This window comes from Micromesistius poutassou (assembly GCF_964030765.1).
Source record: "Micromesistius poutassou genome assembly, chromosome: 1".
NCBI classification, from domain to species: domain Eukaryota; kingdom Metazoa; phylum Chordata; class Actinopteri; order Gadiformes; family Gadidae; genus Micromesistius; species Micromesistius poutassou.
Genome location: NC_140271.1, coordinates 10140283 through 10162251, shown reverse-complemented (window position 1 = coordinate 10162251; position 21969 = coordinate 10140283). Strand labels below are relative to the sequence as shown.

General features: G+C 44.4%; 3 protein-coding genes and 2 long non-coding RNA genes across 6 annotated transcripts in view; all 5 read left to right on the top strand.

Annotated features, from left to right (window-relative positions):
* The window catches only part of LOC311383117 (splicing factor, arginine/serine-rich 19-like), a gene marked incomplete at its 5' end in the record, with an annotated part of 2049 nt that extends 274 nt beyond the window's left edge, over positions 1–1775 (top strand). Inside the window, 2 exons of the mRNA XM_084488560.1 lie at positions 220–348; positions 1221–1775. Coding sequence (XP_084344686.1) covers positions 220–348; positions 1221–1361 — 270 coding nt within the window. The 3' untranslated portion in view covers positions 1362–1775. The remainder of the gene's footprint in view (positions 1–219; positions 349–1220) is intronic.
* A 2936-nt stretch (positions 1776–4711) lies between these two features.
* LOC311414084 lies at positions 4712–6473 on the top strand. The gene is made up of 3 exons (XR_014678309.1): positions 4712–4877; positions 5927–6045; positions 6372–6473. It is a non-coding gene; the product is annotated as an uncharacterized lncRNA (long non-coding RNA).
* A 5754-nt stretch (positions 6474–12227) lies between these two features.
* On the top strand, positions 12228–15621 carry LOC311383101 (dual specificity tyrosine-phosphorylation-regulated kinase 4-like; the record flags this gene model as incomplete). Its single annotated transcript, XM_084488559.1, has 6 exons — positions 12228–12366; positions 12725–12879; positions 13019–13149; positions 13312–13409; positions 14492–14502; positions 15481–15621. Exons 1-6 carry the CDS (start codon positions 12354–12356, stop codon positions 15619–15621), a joined length of 549 nt encoding a protein of 182 aa, XP_084344685.1. The 5' UTR covers positions 12228–12353.
* A 408-nt stretch (positions 15622–16029) lies between these two features.
* Positions 16030–17022, top strand: LOC311380946. Its single transcript, XR_014647938.1, has 3 exons — positions 16030–16094; positions 16417–16578; positions 16881–17022. It is a non-coding gene; the product is annotated as an uncharacterized lncRNA (long non-coding RNA).
* Positions 17023–17879: 857 nt separating this feature from the next.
* Positions 17880–21955, top strand: LOC311351359 (dual specificity tyrosine-phosphorylation-regulated kinase 4-like). Of its 2 annotated transcripts, XM_084471480.1 has the most exons (12): positions 17880–17973; positions 18104–18164; positions 19129–19286; positions 19432–19568; positions 19727–19852; positions 20063–20201; positions 20305–20371; positions 20480–20652; positions 20737–20797; positions 20927–21023; positions 21288–21573; positions 21819–21955. In XM_084471480.1, exons 2-11 carry the CDS (start codon positions 18113–18115, stop codon positions 21463–21465), a joined length of 1188 nt encoding a protein of 395 aa, XP_084327606.1. In that variant the 5' UTR covers positions 17880–17973; positions 18104–18112; the 3' UTR covers positions 21466–21573; positions 21819–21955. The 2 variants fall into 2 exon arrangements, with proteins under 2 accessions (XP_084327606.1, XP_084327607.1); XM_084471481.1 differs by lacking the exon at positions 18104–18164 and having other exon boundaries at positions 17883–17973.
* Positions 21956–21969: the final 14 nt, after the last annotated feature.

Genomic DNA, 21969 nt, shown 5'->3' with positions numbered 1-21969 from the left:
GGACAAGGTAAAACTATTCCTCTTCAGCAGGCTGCATAACTTTCATAACATTTAAAGTCAGCCTATCGCATGGACTATTAAAAACGGCTATTTTTCTAAGCTCAAATGCATCTTTAAACATCTTGAGTGTGTTTGATTCGTATCTTTCAAGTTCAACCTTGTTTGCGTTGCTTCAAAGCCCCGTCAGGGCACTGCTAACTGACCTGTCTGTCGCTGCAGTACCTGAAGAAGCTCCACACACAGGAGCGCGCCGTGGAGGAGGTGAAGCTGGCCATCAAGCCGTACTACCAGCGCAAGGACATCAACAAGGATGAGTACAAGGACATCCTGAGGAAAGCCGTGCACAAGGTACGCTCTAGTCTAAAATGGTAAATGGACCGCATGTATATAGCGTTTTTTTGTTACCAGTGGCCAACCAAAGCGCTTTACAATATTACCTTACATTCACCCATTCATGCACACATTCACACACCGACGGTGGCGCCAGCCATGCAAGATGACAGCCAGCTCATCGGGAGCAGTTAGGGGTTAGGTGCCTTGCGCAGGGACACCTCGACACTCAGCTAGGAGGAGCCGGGGATCGAACTAGCAACCTTGTGGTTACCAGTCAACCCGCTCTACCTCCTGAGCTACTGCCGCCCCAAGTCTAGTCTCATGGAGCATGTCCACTTTGTGAGTTTTTACAACACTGCTTGGACTGCTGTAGGTGAGACTCAGGAGTAGTGAAGAGGGCAGAAAAGAGCAAGATGTTGTGGCTAATCCATAAAAACACACATCCCTCTGTTCCCTCCCTCCCTACGTTTCTCTGCTATTAAGGAGAGGCGTGCACAAACCTGTGCTTGACTGGTTTCCGTAAACCAATTAGCGAACAGATGCCCTGATTGGTTAGAAATCGGATTCACTTTTTTGCCAATTAACTCTAAAAGGGATGTGTCTGATGTTTGATGCATCACAACAATAATAAACATAGTAAAGAAATCTAAATCTAAAAGAAACATAACTATTAAGTCGACAACAACCTGGAAAGTCCTAGAGATTAGCTGACAGGTGGCTAGGCACTTTCTGATAAATGACCCTCAAATAATAGCTCTTGAATCTTGCCTTCAGAATAGGTAATTCAATGAATACCTCTCGGATAACTCTTTCAGTGGCAATCTACTTCTGGGATTTAAACGGTGTGATGTATACAAAGAAATAAGAATGTGTGTGTGTGTGACCAGATCTGCCACAGTCGGACGGGGGAGATCAACCCGGTGAAGGTCAGCACCCTGGTCAAGCTCTACGTACAGCGCTACAAGTACTTCCGGAAGCACGGCCGCAAGATGGACGACGAAGACCGCGAGCATCAGCTGAATTACTGATCACGATCACAGACTCCTCCCCCCCCTCTCCTACAGACTGATGAGGCCCCACTCCCTCCCTGCACGTTGAACTGGGCACACTGAGGCCATTCCAGAGTGCTTTTAGGTTTTAACCTTTTTTATCATTTGAATTCTTTGGTTTTAATTCAGTGTCTGTGTTACATTGGGGAGGGGCGGCTAATGTAGATGTGCAGTATACAAGAAGCCCATGTTTAGTGTTCTGTGGGGGAATACACTCTTGCACAAACACACCTGGGAAAAAAAAGTTGTACATACTGTAAGTACACTACGGTAACTTCAATGAGTTCTCTCTCTCTCTCTCGATCTCTCTCTCGATGTGAACCATATGCGCGCTGAACCTGTCCATGAGCCAGGTACTATGTTGGAATGGATAAAAGGATGGTTTTGAAAATAGAAGTCTGCCTCTCGAGTCGCTCTTGTCTGTCTCTTCTTGAACTCTCGAGAGCTTGTCTCTCTGGATGAATGAGAATGTGTATCCATCGGAAAAGACTGAATGAATGTCCCGGAAGGCCAACGCTGCAATGTGTGCTGTTCTATTTCGACAGTTTGTTGTAGCTGCCTGTCAAATATAAGCAGATGTACATGGACACATGTACAGTGGTAAACTGAATAAAATTATGTAAATTAAATCTGCAGCTATGAATTACAAATCTTGATTCCAGGGTGGTGGATGGAAAATATATTAACTAAACTTACAAAACTGATCAGACGAAACAAAAGCCACACTCAAAATAATGTTCATGAAAGAAGATATTGGAAAAAGCCTCTTCACAGCCACGTCCACTAGATGGCAGTGTCTTCAAGTCAGAATATAACTGGTGTGCATCATTGCGCGTTATAAGGCATCCTACGAAAAACGTAGGAACCCTTCTGTATTGTTAGTATTATTAGGGGTCCCACGAAAAACGTACGAACCCTATGGATTATTTAATATTATTTATATTTTATTATTAGGGGTGTCGCACCATATTCTGTTACCCACCGAAAAGTGTGATCGAAGGGGTCGCTGATGCACATTTTCGGTAACATGCACGAGTTTGAAGGTAGACAAGCATGAAGTCAATCACGTGCGGAAACATGCACGAGCTTAAAAAGTAACATTTATATCGTCAGCGATCACTCGGAATGGGTTTATTGATCGTTTTGTGACACCGGGCAATAGCACGTTGAGGTGCTGAAGCAAAACGGTTGATTTGCCTCCGTGGTGGCTGATGGGGCTTTCTTTCTTGATACAAACGTTAATGTATAATTGGTGTTGGTCACTTCTAAACCGCATTTTACACAGTAGCCTTGAAGGTAAATCGACGTAAATAAACACTTACTGTTGCTTCGTATGTGGAAAGAAGCAACGGTGGTGGACTGGCCCCATGGCCCTGGGTCTGTAAAATTCTAATCAATTCAAATCAAATGTTGATTAAGCACGTTTAATAACAAGGGGAGGGGGAGGGATCTTATGTTTTATTTCTATTTTTGTTATAATGCCCAGCGGTTTTTTTTTTTTTTATACTGCAGTTTACAAAATAAACGTAACTAATGCTGGCCCTGTATAATGATTGCAGTGACTTTGGTGGATTAGCATGCAGCCTAATGGTGATTGTAGTGCACCAATTTCCACTGGAGCCAATTTCCTCTCTCGTTCCACTGGAACGAGAGCGGAACGAGCGCGCAGAGCCGACAGTAGGCCTATAGCGCACTGTGGAGCCACTGAAGCGGCAGCAGCCTGGAGTTCCAGTCGAAGCACGGCGGGCCTCGGGACGAAGCGCCCGACAGTAACCTGTTTTTAATTTCTGTAGTCTGTAAATCTGTAGTAGGCTAGGCCTACGATTATTCATGTCCACAAGCAACAGGAAACAATCCACGATATGTCACAATCCATGATAGTTGGCCGTCCTATTCTGCGACCCCACTGTAAATGCGAAAAAATGAGTTAATCCTTAATCAAATGTTTTCAGGTCATTTATCATCCTCATTTCTAGGCTATATGACACAATTATTCATGTCTGCGATCATCGGAGTCCACACGCAACAGGAAACAAATTTTACTCTTTGGAATAGATTGAATAACTATAGGAATCCACCGTCTATTGGGTGTTATTTTGGGACAGTTGCTCATGATTGATAACTGGCCAATAAATCATACACCGTTGTGTTTGGTTTCTCATAGAGGGACATGAGGTAGCTTCAACCTGAAACCCAGGGTATTTAGGTTTGTCATTGTTTTCTGTAAAACAAGGTCAGGGTAGTATAAGTACTTTATTATGTATTACTATTTGCCATCCACACACACTTACCCACCGTGACTTCAATGACCGATTGCCTAAAGCATTATGTCAGCCATTTTACAGCCATTTTAAGTAGCTCACCAAATTCCCCATCATCAAATAGCCTGCATGCATATTATTTCAGAATCAAGGGGTATACAATGTGGCCCATTGTCGGTTACAAGCTCTTCTGGAAGCACACAACCTTGGCAAGAAGTGTGTTCATAGTTGTATATTTCATGCCACCAAATAGTCTACAGTAAATATGGGGATCTCACGACAATATTTATAATACATGCACGCAAACACAGGGCCACGGCCGAGAGGTCGTCTCTCTCATGACGTCACAATGAGATGCGTATAAGTTTGTCAATCATATTGAAGACGTTTCTGATCTGAAGAGATATTGCTCGACGATTTCCTTTTGATTATAAATAAGTGTCTTTAGTCTCAGTATTGTTTCTGCAAGGAACGAACGGTCCAGTTGACGGTTTGATCCAGTAAGTAACAAAGGTAGGTTTCCGTGACTTCCCGCCACTCTTTTGAGAACAATTCTAATGATTCACTCGGGAATTGGCAGAAAAATAGGATTAATTTGTCTATGAGTTGATACATGTAGGCTATTATTATTATTATTATTATTATTATGACTTCAATTTTCTCGATTAGTCAATTGCAAAGGCCAAAATCACGATTTCAATTAATATTTAATAGTGCAGCCCTACATTAAAATGTGGCGTTGTCGGTTACAAGCCCAAAACCTTGGCAAGACATTTGTTCATATTGTATTTCATGCCACCAAATAGTCTACAGTAAATATGGGGATCTCACGAGTCACGACAATATATATATAATGTATATATACACATGCACACACACACACACACACACACACACACACACACACACACACACACACACACACACACACACACACACACACACACACACACACACACACACACACACACACACACAACACAGGGCCACGGTCGAGAGGTCATCTCTCTCATGACGTCACAATGAGCTGCGTAAGGTTATTTTTCAGAATCTTTAATGTTTGCATTTGTCATGACAACTGTCACTCATATTGAAGACGCTTCTGATCTGAAGAGATATTGCTCGACGATTTCGACGATTTCCTTCTGATTATAAATAAGTGTCTTTAGTCTCAGTATTGTTTCTGCAAGGAACGAACGGTCCAGTTGACGGTTTGATCCAGTAGGAAACAAAGGTAGGTTTCCGTGACTTTCCGCCACTCTTTTGAGAAAAGTTCGATTTTTTTTCTGGCTGATAATTGTCAGGTAAATAGGATTCATTTTGAGTTATAGGCCCTGTCTGTCGTGTTGGTTTAATATTTGATCTGATGCATCGTTTCTCCGTGATATGAAGGCGTCCCATAGTGCGGCCCTCAAGTCGGCCCAATCGGATTTCTTTCCCCCCCTCACATTTAATCGCTCACCAAAGTCTTCACCAAAATATGAATTAATAACTTAATTGACCTAATTATTACTATTAACTATTTTAGCCTATTAGTGCTACGTTAGGGCTATGTTGATTCAACTTTAGTCATCAATCCATCCAATCCGTGACACTGAACACCACAAAAAGGTAAGCGCTGGGGAAACGTCCCCTGGTTAAATCACGGCGGTAAATCCTCGCAGGCCGAGAGGTGAATTGTTAAGAAAGAGAAAGACAACCCTTTAATTTTATTTGATGAGATTGTTCCCGTATAAAGCTTCTTTTTTTTCCACAGGATGACTGAAAACGATAGACATTTAGACATTTAGACATTAGTTTTGACCCACTGGCTAGTTCTTTGACATCTCATTGCACTTGAGAATCGCGTCTTGATATTGTAAGTCAAAATGTTAATGCAGAGTCACTGAATTAGCCAGCAATTATTTAAGATATAAAGACAGCCCTATACAACCTTACGCACCTGTTTAATAGATCGTTAAAGTCGAGGTTTCGGGTGCAAATAGTTGTGCTCTGTCTCATGTCAAATGTGAATAAATAATAATAAAATAATAATAATAGGAATAATCATAATAGTAACAATATTATTATTCATAATAATAACCACAAAAATAAGCAACGTGAAGTTGCGTCACGCCGGGCGCCATAGTCTGAGACAGAACCGTCAGACCATCAGAGACAGCGACCCCAACACGGTGTGACGTCAACTTCACGTCCCCTTATAAACGCATTAAAAATATCAATCTTAAATGATTCTAAATATCAAATATCTAACACAACCTCCCTCTCCTTGTATTGTATCAGGAGCTTAGGAACATGGATGCCCGCCTCCCCAAGCGTGAGCCCAAGCCCAAGCCTCCAGCTCAGAAGAGGATCTTCCTTCCAGCGCTCACCCAGACCCCCTCCGCCGTGACGGTGACCTGGTCAGTGTTCCTGGTGAACTAGTCCGCTAGTGTCCTACATGTCCACATTACTTACATCATTTCAAATGAGACTCCCCGCTATAAGCTATGTGTATAGTGCATACACAGAGACATGGTATATGTTATGAATCACAGCTCATGGTGTTGGCCAATATGTCTACCTGTACGTTCCTGTATAGAGGGATGAAAAGGACATGTAGAACACCACATGAAACCCTGACTTGCAAAACACAAAAAAGTTTTTTAATTCTAATTCAAAAGACTTCAAAGCAAAGTGCTCAGTAACGTCCACTGAGATCATAACCATTGCGTGTTTCCTCCCTCAGGAATCAGGTGCCAGTCGAATGGACGGACCCTCTGCCCCCGCTGGTCTTAAAGTCTGCGGCGGTGAACAAGGCTCCTCTTCAGAAGGGGAAGACCCGCGTCCTTCCAGACATCATCAAGACCCAGCAGAGACCCGTCCTCCGTGATGGTGTCCTGGTCAGTATTCCTGCTGAACTAGTCCGCTAGTGTCCTACATGTCCAAATTACTTACATCATTTCAAATGAGACTCCCCACTATACGCTATGTGTATAGTGCACATGGACATGGTATATGTTATGAATCACAGCTCATGGTGTTGGCCAATATGTCTACCTGTGCGTTCCTGTATAATGGGATGAAAAGGACATGTAGCTACATGAAACCCTGATTTGCTAAACACAAGAATTACAAACACAAAGTGTTGTAATTCTAATTCAAAAGACTTCAATGCGAATCGCTCAGTAACGTCCACTGAGATCATAACCATTGCGTCTTTCCACCCTCAGGAGCCAAAAATCAAAAATAGGGTCCACTGGAAGGACCCTCTGCCCCCGCTGGTCTTACAGTCTGCGACGGTGAACAAGTCTCCTCTTGAGAAGAGGAAGACCCCCGTCCTTCCAGCGCTCACCAATACCCAGCAGAGACCCCTCCTCCGTGATGGTGAACTGGTCAGTGTTCCTGGTGAACTAGTCTGCAAGTGTCCTACGTATATGTCCACATTACTTACATCATTTCAAATGAGACTCCCCACTATACGGTATGTGTATAGTGCATACCGGTACACATTGACATGGTATATGTTATGAATCACAGCTCATGTTGGTGATAAATATGTCTATCTGTGCGTTCCTGTATAATGGAATGAAAAGGACATGTAGAACACCACCATGAAACACTGATTTGCAAAACACCAAAAAGTGTTTTAATTCAATTTCAAATGACTTCAATGCAAAGCGCTCAGTAACGTCCACTGAGATCATAACCATTGCGTCTTTTCACCCTCAGGAGCCAATCAAAAGGAAGGAGCCTCTGCCCCCACTGGTCTTGAAGTCTGCGGCGGTGAACAAGGCTCCTCTTCAGAAGGGGAAGACCCCCGTCCTTCCAGACATCATCAAGACCCAGCAGAGACCCCTCCTCCGTGATGGTGTCCTGGTCAGTATTCCTGCTGAACTAGTCCACTAGGGTCCTACATGTCCACATTACTTACATCATTACAAATGTTTAGCCTAATAGCATCATTGCCTAAGTCATATTTTGGCCAAATTGTGATATCTAACCTAACTCTACCCTCCTAACGCTGCTGATTCACTGTGCCTTATTGGCTACAGCATAAGCCAATCAGAGTGCTCTTTTACATTCCATAATCTTCCTAAGTCAGCTATTTGATTTATGCCTTTATGACACTAAATACTAGATGCACCTTAAAATGTGCCTTAGGTAAATGATGCTTTGGGGCTTTGAACAAAATGACACAGGCTTGACACCATTGCGTCTTTCCTCCCTCAGGAGCCAATGAAAAGGATGGACCCTCTGCCCCCGCTGGTCTTAAAGTCTGAGGCGGTGAAAAAGGCTCCTCTTCAGAAGGGGAAGACGACCGTCCTTCCAGACTTTGACACGACCCCCCAGAAAGACCCCCGCCCTGGTGCTGAACTGGTCAGTGATCTGCTCCTTAAGTCCCAATTGCTCTCTCATCTTCTCAATGTTACGAAGAGGATGTTCAGTGTTCACGTTGTGTGTGTGTGTGTGTGTGTGTGTGTGTGTGTGTGTGTGTGTGTGTGTGTGTGTGTGTGTGTGTGTGTGTGATTTCTATGTTGGACCAAAAGCTGCAGAGAATGCAGAAGGAGAAGTACCGGTGGTGTGATGGCCAACGATTGCCCGCAGCAGGTAGATAGATAGATAGATAGATGTATACTTTATTAATCCCCAGGGGAAATTCAAAGTCACAGTAGCTTGAATACGTCATCCATAGCATACAACATAAACTAGATGATAAAATCAAATAAAATATCCATATGGATAATATGGACAAATAAAAGATATGCTAAGGTGCTCTTGGATAATGTGTGTCATGATGGTAGTGCTGCTGAGCAACAAGGCCTCAACATGCTCCCTGTGTCTCGTTTCTTTCCCTGCACACAGATGCCTTGTCAATCTTCAGAAAACACCTGACACCATTTGAGCGGAGGGAAATCAAAGAGTACAAGGAGGTGTGGTACCTTGGCATAGCTGCAGAGAAGATCCAGCAGAAATGCACCCTCCGCCATGGTTATGATGACCGCCAGGGACACTACAAGATGGTAAATAAATACCCACACGTGTCCCCCAGAGGGATCCTACCACAAACCCTTTCAGAGTAGAAGAATGGGCTTTGTTGGGTCCAGCGAGATGTATTTATATTTATTCACCGTTGGTTCTCTCATGTTATGAATGGGTTTTTTAAATGCAGGTTGTCAAAGACCACATCGCCTACCGCTATGAGGTCCTGGAGCTGATGGGTCAGGGCAGCTTGAGTCGAGTCCTCAAGTGCAGAGACCACAAAACCAAGCAGCTGGTAGCCATGAAGGTCATTGCAAAAAACCCAAGGTATCCTATCATGGATCAAGCTCAATGATAGAGTGCAATCGTTACATTAAATGTACATTTCACATGTTACCATTCAAATCACATTCTGTCATCAATATGCCAATCCATATGATCCTAAACAATTACTATCCATGAACCTCAAACCAACCAATCAATAGGTTTGCAGATGTGGCGATGGCAGAGGTGGAAATTCTGGAGCTTCTCCAAAAGAACGATGTGCCTGGCGTGGCCAACGTCGTCCACATGAAGGAGCACTTCCACTTCCGTGAACATGTGTGCATCACCTTTGACCTCATGGGGTGGGTTTGGAACACAAAAGCTTCATATCATGCCCACTCATATAGAAATAAGACACCAACAACAAACAAGGTGTTTGTAATTGATAATATCAGTGCCAATAACAATACAAATGTTGCTTCAAATATCTCTGCTTGACAAAGGCATTAGGTGAAAGAGAGAAAGACCTAGGACAAAGCTTTATGAATCCTCTCAATGTTTAATCTTTCCAGAAAGAACCTGTATGAGGGGATGAAGGAGAGAGGGTTCAGAGGGCTGGGCACCTCTCAGTTGAGGAGCCATGCCATCTCTCTTGTGCAGTCTCTCCAGTTCCTCGGTAGGACCGGCATCATCCACTGCGACCTGAAACCGGTAGGAGCCTAATCATAATCTAAGTCCTCCATGTTGACACATTTAGTTAGAATATACACTTTATGCACATGGCTTTTGGAATCAATATCTATTTTCTGTTTAGGAGAACATCCTGGTATCAGAAGATGACTCAGAGGTCATAAAGGTGGCTGACTTTGGGTCAAGCCTCCTGGAGCATCGCAACAGTGAGTGTTTGGCCTTTTACCTTGACCGAAAAACATCAATCTTTAAAGGTAGCTGTTTATTTCTGAAGCTAATGTTCATTTCAATGATCACCTTGTCCTTCTCCACAGCCGATCCTTTTGCCCAGACACTGACCTACAAGTCCCCAGAATCTATTCTGAAGAGGGCCTACAGCAAGGCCATTGACATGTGGAGTCTGGGCTGCATCTTAGCTGAGCTCAAGACAGGCCAGATCCTATTTGATGTGCACCATGAGAAAGCCCTAGTGCTGGAAATGGCGAAGGTAATGAATACCTAGTTAGGTTGGCAATAATATTTCAACGCCCGACTGTTATTCTAATGGGTCGGTGTGCGTGTTCTGTTGAAGCTGCTGGGTGTTCCTCCATTGGATTGGCTGAAGAGGACCACGCTTCGGGACGAGCTCTCTGGTGAGTAGAAACTAAACCACCCGCAAGTTGTACTCCCACTGACACGACACAATGTCCTTGGTCTCTTGGTTGTTGTGTACTTCAGTTGTTGTTGTTGTGTGATGTTGTTGTGCGACGTTAATGCAGGTCCAAGCAACAGCAGAGACATGACCAGGCTGAGTCTGTCTAGGGCCCTGGACACGGAGGACGAAGTCTTTCTGGACTTCATCCAGAGCTGTCTCGAGTAGGTGCACCTCCACTCTGACCCAAGTGTGACGTTTGATACGGTCCCTTGAGTCCTCGCTTATGTATTTATTCAAACCTGTGCTATGTTAAGTTGTTATGATGGGATACAAAGTAGTCTTGGAGGTTGCAGCACTAGAACCAGGGTCAGGTCGTGACAATTGGCGGGAAGTTATTTAGCGCATATATAAGGAAACAATGTCTTCTACATTCAGCGGGTCGCAGATATGTTGATCCCTGTTCTTGTTGACCTGGTGGTGTTAAGATACGAGCCGGAGAAGCGCATGACCCCGGATGAGGCCATGCAGCATCTGTGGATTCTGGAGCACTTCCAGAGTCCCAGCTCCAGTGCGGCCACTTCTCCTCACCAGTCCAATAACTTGGAGCACATGGTGGACTCTGCCAGCGATGCAGCCCCGTCCACCTCCGGGGCAGGGCCGTGACCGGACGGGGCCATGGAGGAGGAGGCAGGAGGAGGGAGGGGGCGCTGAATAAAGCCGGTCCCTCCATCACGGCGACATGCGTCATTACATGAGCCCCCCAAGTGAGTCGTTGTTCATTTTTGTGTTGTTATAATGACCAACAGTTTTGTCCATACAATGTTTGATCTCCTATTAGATACGAAAAAAGACAAACAGACAAAGACAAACAAGTTGTTTGTAATTGATAATAACAGTGTCAATAACAATACAATTGTTGCTTCAATTGTGCTTGACAAAGGCATTAGGTGAAAGAGTGAAATACCTAGGACAACGCTTTATGAATACTTTTAATGTGTAATATTTCCAGAAAGAACCTGGATGAGGTGATGAACGAGAGAGAGTTCAGAGTGCTGGGCACCTCTCAGTTGAGGAGCCATGCCATCTCTCTTGTGCAGTCTCTCCAGTTCCTCGGAAGGGCCGGCATCATCCACTGTGACCTGAAACCAGTAGGAGCCTCATCATAATCGAAGTCCTCCATATTGACACGTTTTGTTTTGAATATACACTTAATGCACGTCTTTGGGATTCAATGTATATTTTCTGTTTAGGAGAACATCCTCGTATCAGAAGATGACTCAGAGGTCATAAAGGTGGCTGACTTTGGGTCAAGCCTTCTGGAACATCGAAGCAGTGAGTGTGTGGCCTTTTACCTTGACCGAAAAACACCCATCTTTAAAGTTTCTTAGCTGTAGCTGTTTCTTCCCAAAGCTACTGTTCATTTGAATGATGAACCTTGTCTTGTGTGCGTGTTCTGTTGAAGCTGCTGGGTGTTCCCCCAAAGGGTATGCTGAAGGAGACCCCGCTTCAGGACTTGATCTCTGGTGAGTATAAACTAAACCATCCTCCAGTTGTCCTCCCAGTGTCACGACAAAATGTCCTTGGCCTCTTGGTTTGCTGTGTACTTCAGTTGTTGTTGTTGTGTGATGTTGTTGTGTGACTTTAATGCAGGTCGAAGGAGACAGCAGACGCATGACCAGGTGGTGTCTGTCTATGGCCCTGGAGACGAGGACCAACTCTTTCTTGACTTCATCCAGCGCTGTGTCACGTAAGTGCACCTCCACTCTGACCCAAGTGTGACGTTTTATACGGTCCCCAAGTCCTCGCTTATGTATTTATTCCAACAGGTGCTATGTTAAGTTGTTATGAGGGGATATAAAGTAGTCCTGGAGGTTGTAGCACTAGAACCAGGGTCAGGTCGTGACCATTGGCGGCAAATCATTTAGTGCACATGTAAGGAAATAATGTCTTCCAAGCCTGTTCTTGTTGATCTGGCGATGTTAACACACGAGCCGGCAAAGCGCATGCTGAGGCCATGCAGCATCCGTGGATTCTGGAGCACTTCCAGAGTCCCTGCTCCAGCGTGGACTCTTCTCCTCACCAGTCCAGTAGCTGGGAACACATGGTGGACTGGTGGACCAGCAACGCAGCCCAGCCGAGTCCCAGGACATATACCGTTACATGAGCCCCACAAGTGAGTCATTGTTCATTTTTGTGTTGTTATGTCCAACAGTTTTGTCCGTACGATGTTTGGTCTGATATTGGATACGAAAAAAGACATTGGAGACTAAAGCTTTGCAGTCCACGGATGTGGTAAAACATATGTTTAGACTCCAATGTTGGTACTGACATTTTCAGACCAACCCTAGTTTACCATTACCATCTCATCATCAACCTTGAGACAAGTTAAAACTTAAAAAGACCACATCACCTTCTAAACCCTTTCCTTCACGAAGGGACGGATGCCTGTCCCTTTCATCAGGCCATCACTTCCTGCTGAGCAACAAGGCCTCAACATGCTCCCTGTGTCTCGTTTCTTTCCCTGCACACAGATGCCTTGACGGCCTACAAAAAACACCTGACACTGTTTGAGCAGAGGGGAATCAAACAGTACATTGAGGTGTGGCATGGCATAGCGTTAGAGAAGGTCCAGCAGAATTGCACCCTCTACCATGGTTATGATGACATCAAGGGACACAACACGATGGTAAATACTAACACGTGTTCTCCTTAGGGACCACAAACCCTTTCAGAGTAGAGGAATGGGCTTTGTTGGGTTCAGTGAGATGTATTTATATTTATTCACAGTTGGTTCTCTATGTAATTAATGGGGCTTTTAAATGCAGGTAATCAAAGATCACATCGCCTATGAGGTCCTGGAGCTGATGGGTCAGGGAAGCTTCGGTCGAGTCCTCAAATGCAGAGACCACAAAACCAAGCAGCTGGTAGCCATGAAGGTCATTGCGAACAGCCAAAGGTAACTATCTTATCACGGATCAAGCTCAATGACAGTGTTCAATCGTTACATTAAACTAACATTTCATATTTAACCATTCAAATCACAGTCTGCAATCAATATGCCAATCCATATAATGCTAAACAATTACTATCCTTGAACCTCAAACCAACCAATCAACAGGTTTGCAGAGGCGAAGGCAGAGGTGGAAATTCTGGAGCTGATCAAGAAGAACGATGACGTGGCCAACGTCGTCCACGTGAAGGAGCACTTCCACTTCCGTAACCAAATGGACACACACTTGGACATGTGTGGAGAATATCATGCTTCAAATGGAGCAGGATATCTCCTGCCGTCTCGGTACCTCTGGTGGTACTGAGACGGGTGACTGGTGGGTGGAGGCCGTGGAATCGACCCCCAGCTTGCCTGACACTGGGTTGTTGTCAGACGGAGCTGCTGAGGATGCAGAGATGGTGGCGAATCGACGACAATAAATCAATAAATCTCTTTTGTTTGTCTAATACTGGCACTAAATGTCCATACTGTACATCCTTTGAATGTGAATGTACATACTGAACATACTGTGCCTACAATGGGCCGTGGCAGTGGTGTTGCATTACGCCTAAAGGCTTTTCCAAAGAAGGAATTGGCCGAGCGCACGCCTGGTGCTGAGGCCCATAGCTTATGGCAGCTATCAGATGGAAGATGTCTGCCTACAAGCATAGTGAAGAGATTGCTCTCTTTTATTACTCCCTTCTTTTGTTTTATTTGTGACATGTCTTATTTTATAATCCTTTAATATTTAATAGTGCAGCCCTACATTCAAATGTGGCGTTGTCGGTTACAAGCCCAAAACCTTGGCAAGACATTTGTTCATATTGTATTTCATGCCACCAAATAGTCTACAGTAAATATGGGGATCTCACGAGTCACGACAATATATATATAATGTATATATACACATGCACGCACACACACACACACACACACACACACACACACACACACACACACACACACACACACACACACACACACACACACACAAACACAGGGCCACGGTCGAGAGGTCATCTCTCTCATGACGTCACAATGAGCTGCGTAAGGTTATTTTTCAGAATCTTTAATGTTTGCATTTGTCATGACAACTGTCACTCATATTGAAGACGCTTCTGATCTGAAGAGATATTGCTCGACGATTTCGACGATTTCCTTCTGATTATAAATAAGTGTCTTTAGTCTCAGTATTGTTTCTGCAAGGAACGAACGGTCCAGTTGACGGTTTGATCCAGTAGGAAACAAAGGTAGGTTTCCGTGACTTTCCGCCACTCTTTTGAGAAAAGTTCGATTTTTTTTCTGGCAGATTATTGTCAGGTAAATAGGATTAATTTTGAGTTATAGGCCCTGTCTGTCGTGTTGGTTTAATATTTGATCTGATGCATCGTTTCTCCGTGATATGAAGGCGTCCCATAGTGCGGCCCTCGAGTCGGCCCAATCGGATTTCTTTCCCCCCTCACATTTAATCGCTCACCAAAGTCTTCACCAAAATATGAATTAATAACTTAATTGACCTAATTATTACTATTAACTATTTTAGCCTATTAGTGCTACGTTAGGCCTATGTTGATTCAACTTTAGTCATCAATCCATCCAATCCGTGACACTGAACACCACAAAAAGTTAAGCGCTGGGGAAACGTCCCCTGGTTAAATCACGGCCCTAGGCGGTAAATCCTCGCAGGCCGAGAGGTGAATTGTTAAGAAAGAGAAAGCCAACCCTTTAATTTTATTTGATAAGATAGTTCCCGTATAAAGCTTTTTTTTTTCCACAGGATGACTGAAAACGATAGACATTTAGACATTTAGACATTAGTTTTGACCCACTGGCTAGTTCTCTGACATCTCATTGCACTTGAGAATCGCGTATTGTAAGTTAAAATGTTAATGCAGAGTCACTGAATTAGCCAGCGATTATTTAAGATATAAAGACAGCCCTATACAACCTTACGCACCTGTTTAATAGATCGTTAAAGTCGAGGTTTCGGGTGCAAATAGTTGTGCTCTGTCTCACGTCAAATGTGAATAAATAATAATAAAATAATAATAATAGGAATAATCATAATAGTAACAATATTATTATTCATAATAATAACCACAAAAATAAGCAACGTGAAGTTGCGTCACGCCGGGCGCCATAGTCTGAGACAGAACCCTCAGACCATCAGAGACAGCGACCCCAACACGGTGTGACGTCAACTTCACGTCCCCTTATAAACGCATTAAAAATATCAATCTTAAATGATTCTAAATATCAAATATCTAACACAACCTCCCTCTCCTTGTATTGTATCAGGAGCTTAGGAACATGGATGCCCGCCTCCCCAAGCGTGCGCCCAAGTCCAAGCCTCCTGCTCAGAAAAGGATCCTGCTTCCAGCGCTCACCCAGACCCCCTCCGCCGTGACGGTGACCTGGTCAGTGTTCCTGGTGAACTAGTCCGCTAGTGTCCTACATGTCCACATTACTTACATCATTTCAAATGAGACTCCCCGCTATAAGCTATGTGTATAGTGCATACACAGAGACATGGTATATGTTATGAATCACAGCTCATGGTGTTGGCCAATATGTCTACCTGTGCGTTCCTGTATAGAGGGATGAAAAGGACATGTAGAAACCTGAAGAAACCTGAAGGACATGAAACCCTGACTTGCAAAACACAAAAAAGTGTTTTAATTCTAATTCAAAAGACTTCAATGCAAAGCGCTCAGTAACGTCCACTGAGATCATAACCATTGTGTGTTTCCTCCCTCAGGAATCAGGTGCCAATCGAATGGACGGACCCTCTGCCCCCGCTGGTCTTAAAGTCTGCGGTGGTGAACAAGGCTCCTCTTCAGAAGGGGCAGACCCGCGTCCTTCCAGGCATCCTTAAGACCCAGCAGAGACCCGTCCTCCATGATGGTGTCCTGGTCAGTATTCCTGCTGAACTAGTCCGCTAGTGGCCTACATGTCCAAATAAATTACTTACATCATTTCAAATGAGACTCCCCACTATACGCTATGTGTATAGTGCACATGGACATGGTATATGTTATGAATCACAGCTCATGGTGTTGGCCAATATGTCTACCTGTGCGTTCCTGTATAATGGGATGAAAAGGACATGTAGCCACATGAAACCCTGATTTGCTAAACACAAAAAAGTGTTGTAATTCTAATTCAAAAGACTTCAATGCGAATCGCTCAGTAACGTCCACTGAGATCATAACCATTGCGTCTTTCCACCCTCAGGAGCCAAAAATCAAAAAAAGGGTCCACTGGAAGGACCCTCTGCCCCCGCTGGTCTTACAGTCTGCGACGGTGAACAAGTCTCCTCTTGAGAAGAGGAAGACCCCCGTCCTTCCAGCGCTCACCAATACCCAGCAGAGACCCCTCCTCCGTGATGGTGAACTGGTCAGTGTTCCTGGTGAACTAGTCTGCAAGTGTCCTACGTATATGTCCACATTACTTACATCATTTCAAATGAGACTCCCCACTATACGGTATGTGTATAGTGCATACAGCTCATGTTGGTGATAAATATGTCTATCTGTGCGTTCCTGTATAATGGAATGAAAAGGACATGTAGAACACCACCATGAAACACTGATTTGCAAAACACCAAAAAGTGTTTTAATTCAAATTCAAATGACTTCAATGCAAAGCGCTCAGTAACGTCCACTGAGATCATAACCATTGCGTCTTTTCACCCTCAGGAGCCAATCAAAAGGAAGGAGCCTCTGCCCCCACTGGTCTTGAAGTCTGCGACGGTGAACAAGGCTCCTCTTCAGAAGGGGAAGACCCCCGTCCTTCCAGACATCATCAAGACCCAGCAGAGACCCCTCCTCCGTGATGGTGTCCTGGTCAGTATTCCTGCTGAACTAGTCCACTAGGGTCCTACATGTCCACATTACTTACATCATTTTAAATGAGACTCCCCACTATACGGTATGTGTATAGTGCATACAGCTCATGTTGGTGATAAATATGTCTATCTGTGCGTTCCTGTATAATGGAATGAAAAGGACATGTAGAACACCACCATGAAACACTGATTTGCAAAACACCAAAAAGTGTTTTAATTCAAATTCAAATGACTTCAATGCAAAGCGCTCAGTAACGTCCACTGAGATCATAACCATTGCGTCTTTTCACCCTCAGGAGACAATCAAATGGAAGGACCCTCTGCCCCCACTGGTCTTGAAGTCTGCGGCGGTGAACAAGGCTCCTCTTCAGAAGGGGAAGACCCCCGTCCTTCCAGACATCATCAAGACCCAGCAGAGACCCCTCCTCCGTGATGGTGTCCTGGTCAGTATTCCTGCTGAACTAGTCCACTAGGGTCCTACATGTCCACATTACTTACATCATTACAAATGGTTAGCCTAATAGCATCATTGCCTAAGTCATATTTTGGCCAAATTGTGATATCTAACCTAACTCTACCCTCCTAACGCTGCTGATTCACTGTGCCTTATTGGCTACAGCATAAGCCAATCAGAGTGCTCTTTTACATTCCATAATCTTCCTAAGTCAGCTATTTGATTTATGCCTTTATGACACTAAATACTAGATGCACCTTAAAATGTGCCTTAGGTAAATGATGCTTTGGGGCTTTGAACAAAATGACACAGGCTTGACACCATTGCGTCTTTCCTCCCTCAGGAGCCAATGAAAAGGATGGACCCTCTGCCCCCGCTGGTCTTAAAGTCTGAGGCGGTGAAAAAGGCTCCTCTTCAGAAGGGGAAGACGACCGTCCTTCCAGACTTTGACACGACCCCCCAGAAAGACCCCCGCCCTGCTGCTGAACTGGTCAGTGATCTGCTCCTTAAGTCCCAATTGCTCTCTCATCTTCTCAATGTTACGAAGAGGATGTTCAGTGTTCACGTTGTGTGTGTGTGTGTGTGTGTGTGTGTGTGTGATTTCTATCTTGGACCAAAAGCTGCAGAGAATGCAGAAGGAGAAGTACCGGTGGTGTGATGGCCAACGATTGCCCGCAGCAGGTAGATAGATAGATAGATAGATAGATGTATACTTTATTAATCCCCAGGGGAAATTCAAAGTCACAGTAGCTTGAATACGTCATCCATAGCATACAACATAAACTAGATGATAAAATCAAATTAAATATCCATATGGATAATATGGACAAATAAAATATATGCTAAGGTGCTCTTGGATAATGTAAAAAAAAAAAGCATTAAATATAGACAATAAAAAGTAAGCAGTAGTAAGCAGTTCCAGTAAACAGTGGACAGTCAGTACACTGTTAACGGGAGGTAGTGGAACTGGAAGTGGTGGAAAGGGAGACAGACTACGCAGAGAAGTCTATCCCTCCTCTTCCTCCCTTCAATGACACAATGTACAGTTGTATGGCCCTTGGGACAAATGATTTCCTCAGTCTATCAGTTGTACATGGCATTATGCGTAGTCTTGAGCTGATCATGCTCTTTTGCTTTGTGATCGTGCTGTGGAGTGGATGACAGTCTTTGCCCAAGATGGTGAGCAGTTTGTTGTTAGGTAAACACACTAGTGGTGGAAATCTTCATCTGTTGACAGCCTTGGCTAAGGGTTTCCCATTTCATGTAATGTAGGTAATGTTGCTGTGATTATTTGAATGCTAGTTGTGAGAAATGGCCCATCCGTCAGCCATTAGTGAGTGTAACGCTTTGTGAGATTTGTGATCGGTTTCCTGTCCCTGTAGGTGATCATTTAGATTGCAAATGTCTGCCGGCTCATATCTGATCAATCAGGTCGTCTCTACCCTGATTGGTTTGGGAAATCCATCTTGTTCTCTCTCTTTTGAACTCTTGAATCCTACCTACAGCACCATTTAAACCACTGTGTTTGAAAGCATAGCATTTCAAACTCCAGTGCTTCATGAAGAACAGGATACACACATCACTTCTTGCTGAGCAACAAGGCCTCAACATGCTCCCTGTGTCTCGTTTCTTTCCCTGCACACAGATGCCTTGTCAATCTTCAGAAAACACCTGACACCATTTGAGCGGAGGGAAATCAAAGAGTACAAGGAAGTGTGGTACCTTGGCATAGCTGCAGAGAAGATCCGGCAGAAATGCACCCTCCGCCATGGTTATGATGACCGCCAGGGACACTACAAGATGGTAAATACCCACACGTGTCCTCCTGAGGGATCCTACCACAAACCCTTTCAGAGTTGAAGAATGGGCTTTGTTGGGTCCAGCGAGATGTATTTATATTTATTCACCGTTGGTTCTCTCATGTCATGAATGGGTTTTTTAAATGCAGGTTGTCAAAGACCACATCGCCTACCGCTATGAGGTCCTGGAGCTGATGGGTCAGGGCAGCTTGAGTCGAGTCCTCAAGTGCAGAGACCACAAAACCAAGCAGCTGGTAGCCATGAAGGTCATTGCAAAAAACCCAAGGTATTTTATCATGGATCAAGCTCAATGATAGAGTGCAATCTTTACATTAAACGTACATTTCACATTTTACCATTCAAATCACATTCTGTCATCAATATGCCAATCCATATGATCCTAAACAATTACTATCCATGAACCTCAAACCAACCAATCAATAGGTTTGCAGATGTGGAAATTCTGGAGCTTCTCCAAAAGAACGATGTGCCTGGCATGGCCAACGTCATCCACATGAAGGAGCACTTCCACTTCCGTGAACATGTGTGCATCACCTTTGACCTCAAGGGGTGGGTTTGCAACACAAAAGCTTCATATCATGCCCACTCATATAGAAATAAGACACCAACAACAAACAAGGTGTTTGTAATTGATAATATCAGTGGCAATAACAATACAAATGTTGCTTCAAATATCTCTGCTTGACAAAGGCATTAGGTGAAAGAGAGAAAGACCTAGGACAAAGCTTTATGAATCCTCTTAATGTTTAATCTTTCCAGAAAGAACCTGTATGAGGGGATGAAGGAGAGAGGGTTCAGAGGGCTGGGCACCTCTCAATTGAGGAGCCATGCCATCTCTCTTGTGCAGTCTCTCCAGTTCCTTGGTAGGACAGGCATCATCCACTGCGACCTGAAACCGGTAGGAGCCTAATCATAATCTAAGTCCTCCATGTTGACACATTTAGTTAGAATATACACTTTATGCACATGGCTTTTGGAATCAATATCTATTTTCTGTTTAGGAGAACATCCTGGTATCAGAAGATGACTCAGAGGTCATAAAGGTGGCTGACCTGGAGCATTGCAACAGTGAGTGTTTGGCCTTTTACCTTGACCGAAAAACATCAATCTTTAAAGGTAGCTGTTTCTTTCTGAAGCTAATGTTCATTTCAATGATCACCTTGTACTTCTCCACAGCCGATCCTTTTGCCCAGACACTGACCTACAAGTCCCCAGAAGCTATTCTGAAGAGGGCCTACAGCAAGGCCATTGACATGTGGAGTCTGGGCTGCATCTTAGCTGAGCTCAAGACAGGCCAGATCCTATTTGATGTGCACCATGAGAAAGCGCTAGTGCTGGAAATGGCGAAGGTAATGAATACCTAGTTAGGTTGGCAATAATATTTCAACGCCCGACTGTTATTCTAATGGGTCGGTGTGCGTGTTCTGTTGAAGCTGCTGGGTGTTCCTCCATTGGATTGGCTGGAGACGACCACGCTTCGGGACGAGCTCTCTGGTGAGTAGAAACTAAACCACCCGCAAGTTGTACTCCCAGTGACACGACACAATGTCCTTGGTCTCTTGGTTGTTGTGTACTTCAGTTGTTGTTGTTGTTGTGTGATGTTGTTGTGCGACGTTAATGCAGGTCCAAGCAACAGCAGAGACATGACCAGGCAGAGTCTGTCTACGGCCCTGGACACGGAGGACGAAGTCTTTCTGGACTTCATCCGGAGCTGTCTCGAGTAGGTGCACCTCCAATCTGACCCAAGTGTGACGTTTGATACGGTCCCCCGAGTCCTCGCTTATATATTTATTCCAACCTGTGCTATGTTAAGTTGTTATGATGGGATACAAAGTAGTCTTGGAGGTTGCAGCACTAGAACCAGGGTCAGGTCGTGACAATTGGCGGGAAATTATTTAGCGCATATATAAGGAAACAATGTCTTCTACATTCAGCGGGTCGCAGATATGTTGATCCCTGTTCTTGTTGACCTGGCGGTGTTAAGATACGAGCCGGAGAAGCGCATGACCCCGGATGAGGCCATGCAGCATCCGTGGATTCTGGAGCACTTCCAGAGTCCCAGCTCCAGTGCGGCCACTTCTCCTCACCAGTCCAATAACTTGGAGCACATGGTGGACTCTGCCAGCGATGCAGCCCCGTCCACCTCCGGGGCAGGGCCGTGACCGGTCGAGGCCATGGAGGAGGAGGCAGGAGGCAGGAGGAGGGAGGGGGCGCTGAATAAAGCCGGTCCCTCCATCACGGCGACATGCGTCGTTACATGAGCCCCCCAAGTGAGTCGTTGTTCATTTTTGTGTTGTTATAATGACCAACAGTTTTGTCCATACAATGTTTGATCTCATATTAGATACGAAAAAAGACAAACAGACAAAGACAAACAAGTTGTTTGTAATTGATAATATCAGTGCCAATAACAATACAAATGTTGCTTCAATTGTGCTTGACAAAGGCATTAGGTGAAAGAGTGAAATACCTAGGACAACGCTTTATGAATACTTTTAATGTGTAATATTTCCAGAAAGAACCTGGATGAGGTGATGAACGAGAGAGAGTTCAGAGTGCTGGGCACCTCTCAGTTGAGGAGCCATGCCATCTCTCTTGTGCAGTCTCTCCAGTTCCTCGGAAGGGCCGGCATCATCCACTGTGACCTGAAACCAGTAGGAGCCTCA

Coding starts and splice junctions, on each gene's coding strand:
- LOC311351359 (XM_084471480.1), top strand. CDS start 18,113: ATGCAGAAGGAGAAGTACCGGTGGTGTGATGGCCAACGATTGCCCGCA. Junction 19,569..19,726: donor GTCATTGCAAAAAACCCAAG/GTATTTTATCAT, acceptor ACCAATCAATAG/GTTTGCAGATGTGGAAATTC. Junction 20,653..20,736: donor TAGTGCTGGAAATGGCGAAG/GTAATGAATACC, acceptor GTTCTGTTGAAG/CTGCTGGGTGTTCCTCCATT.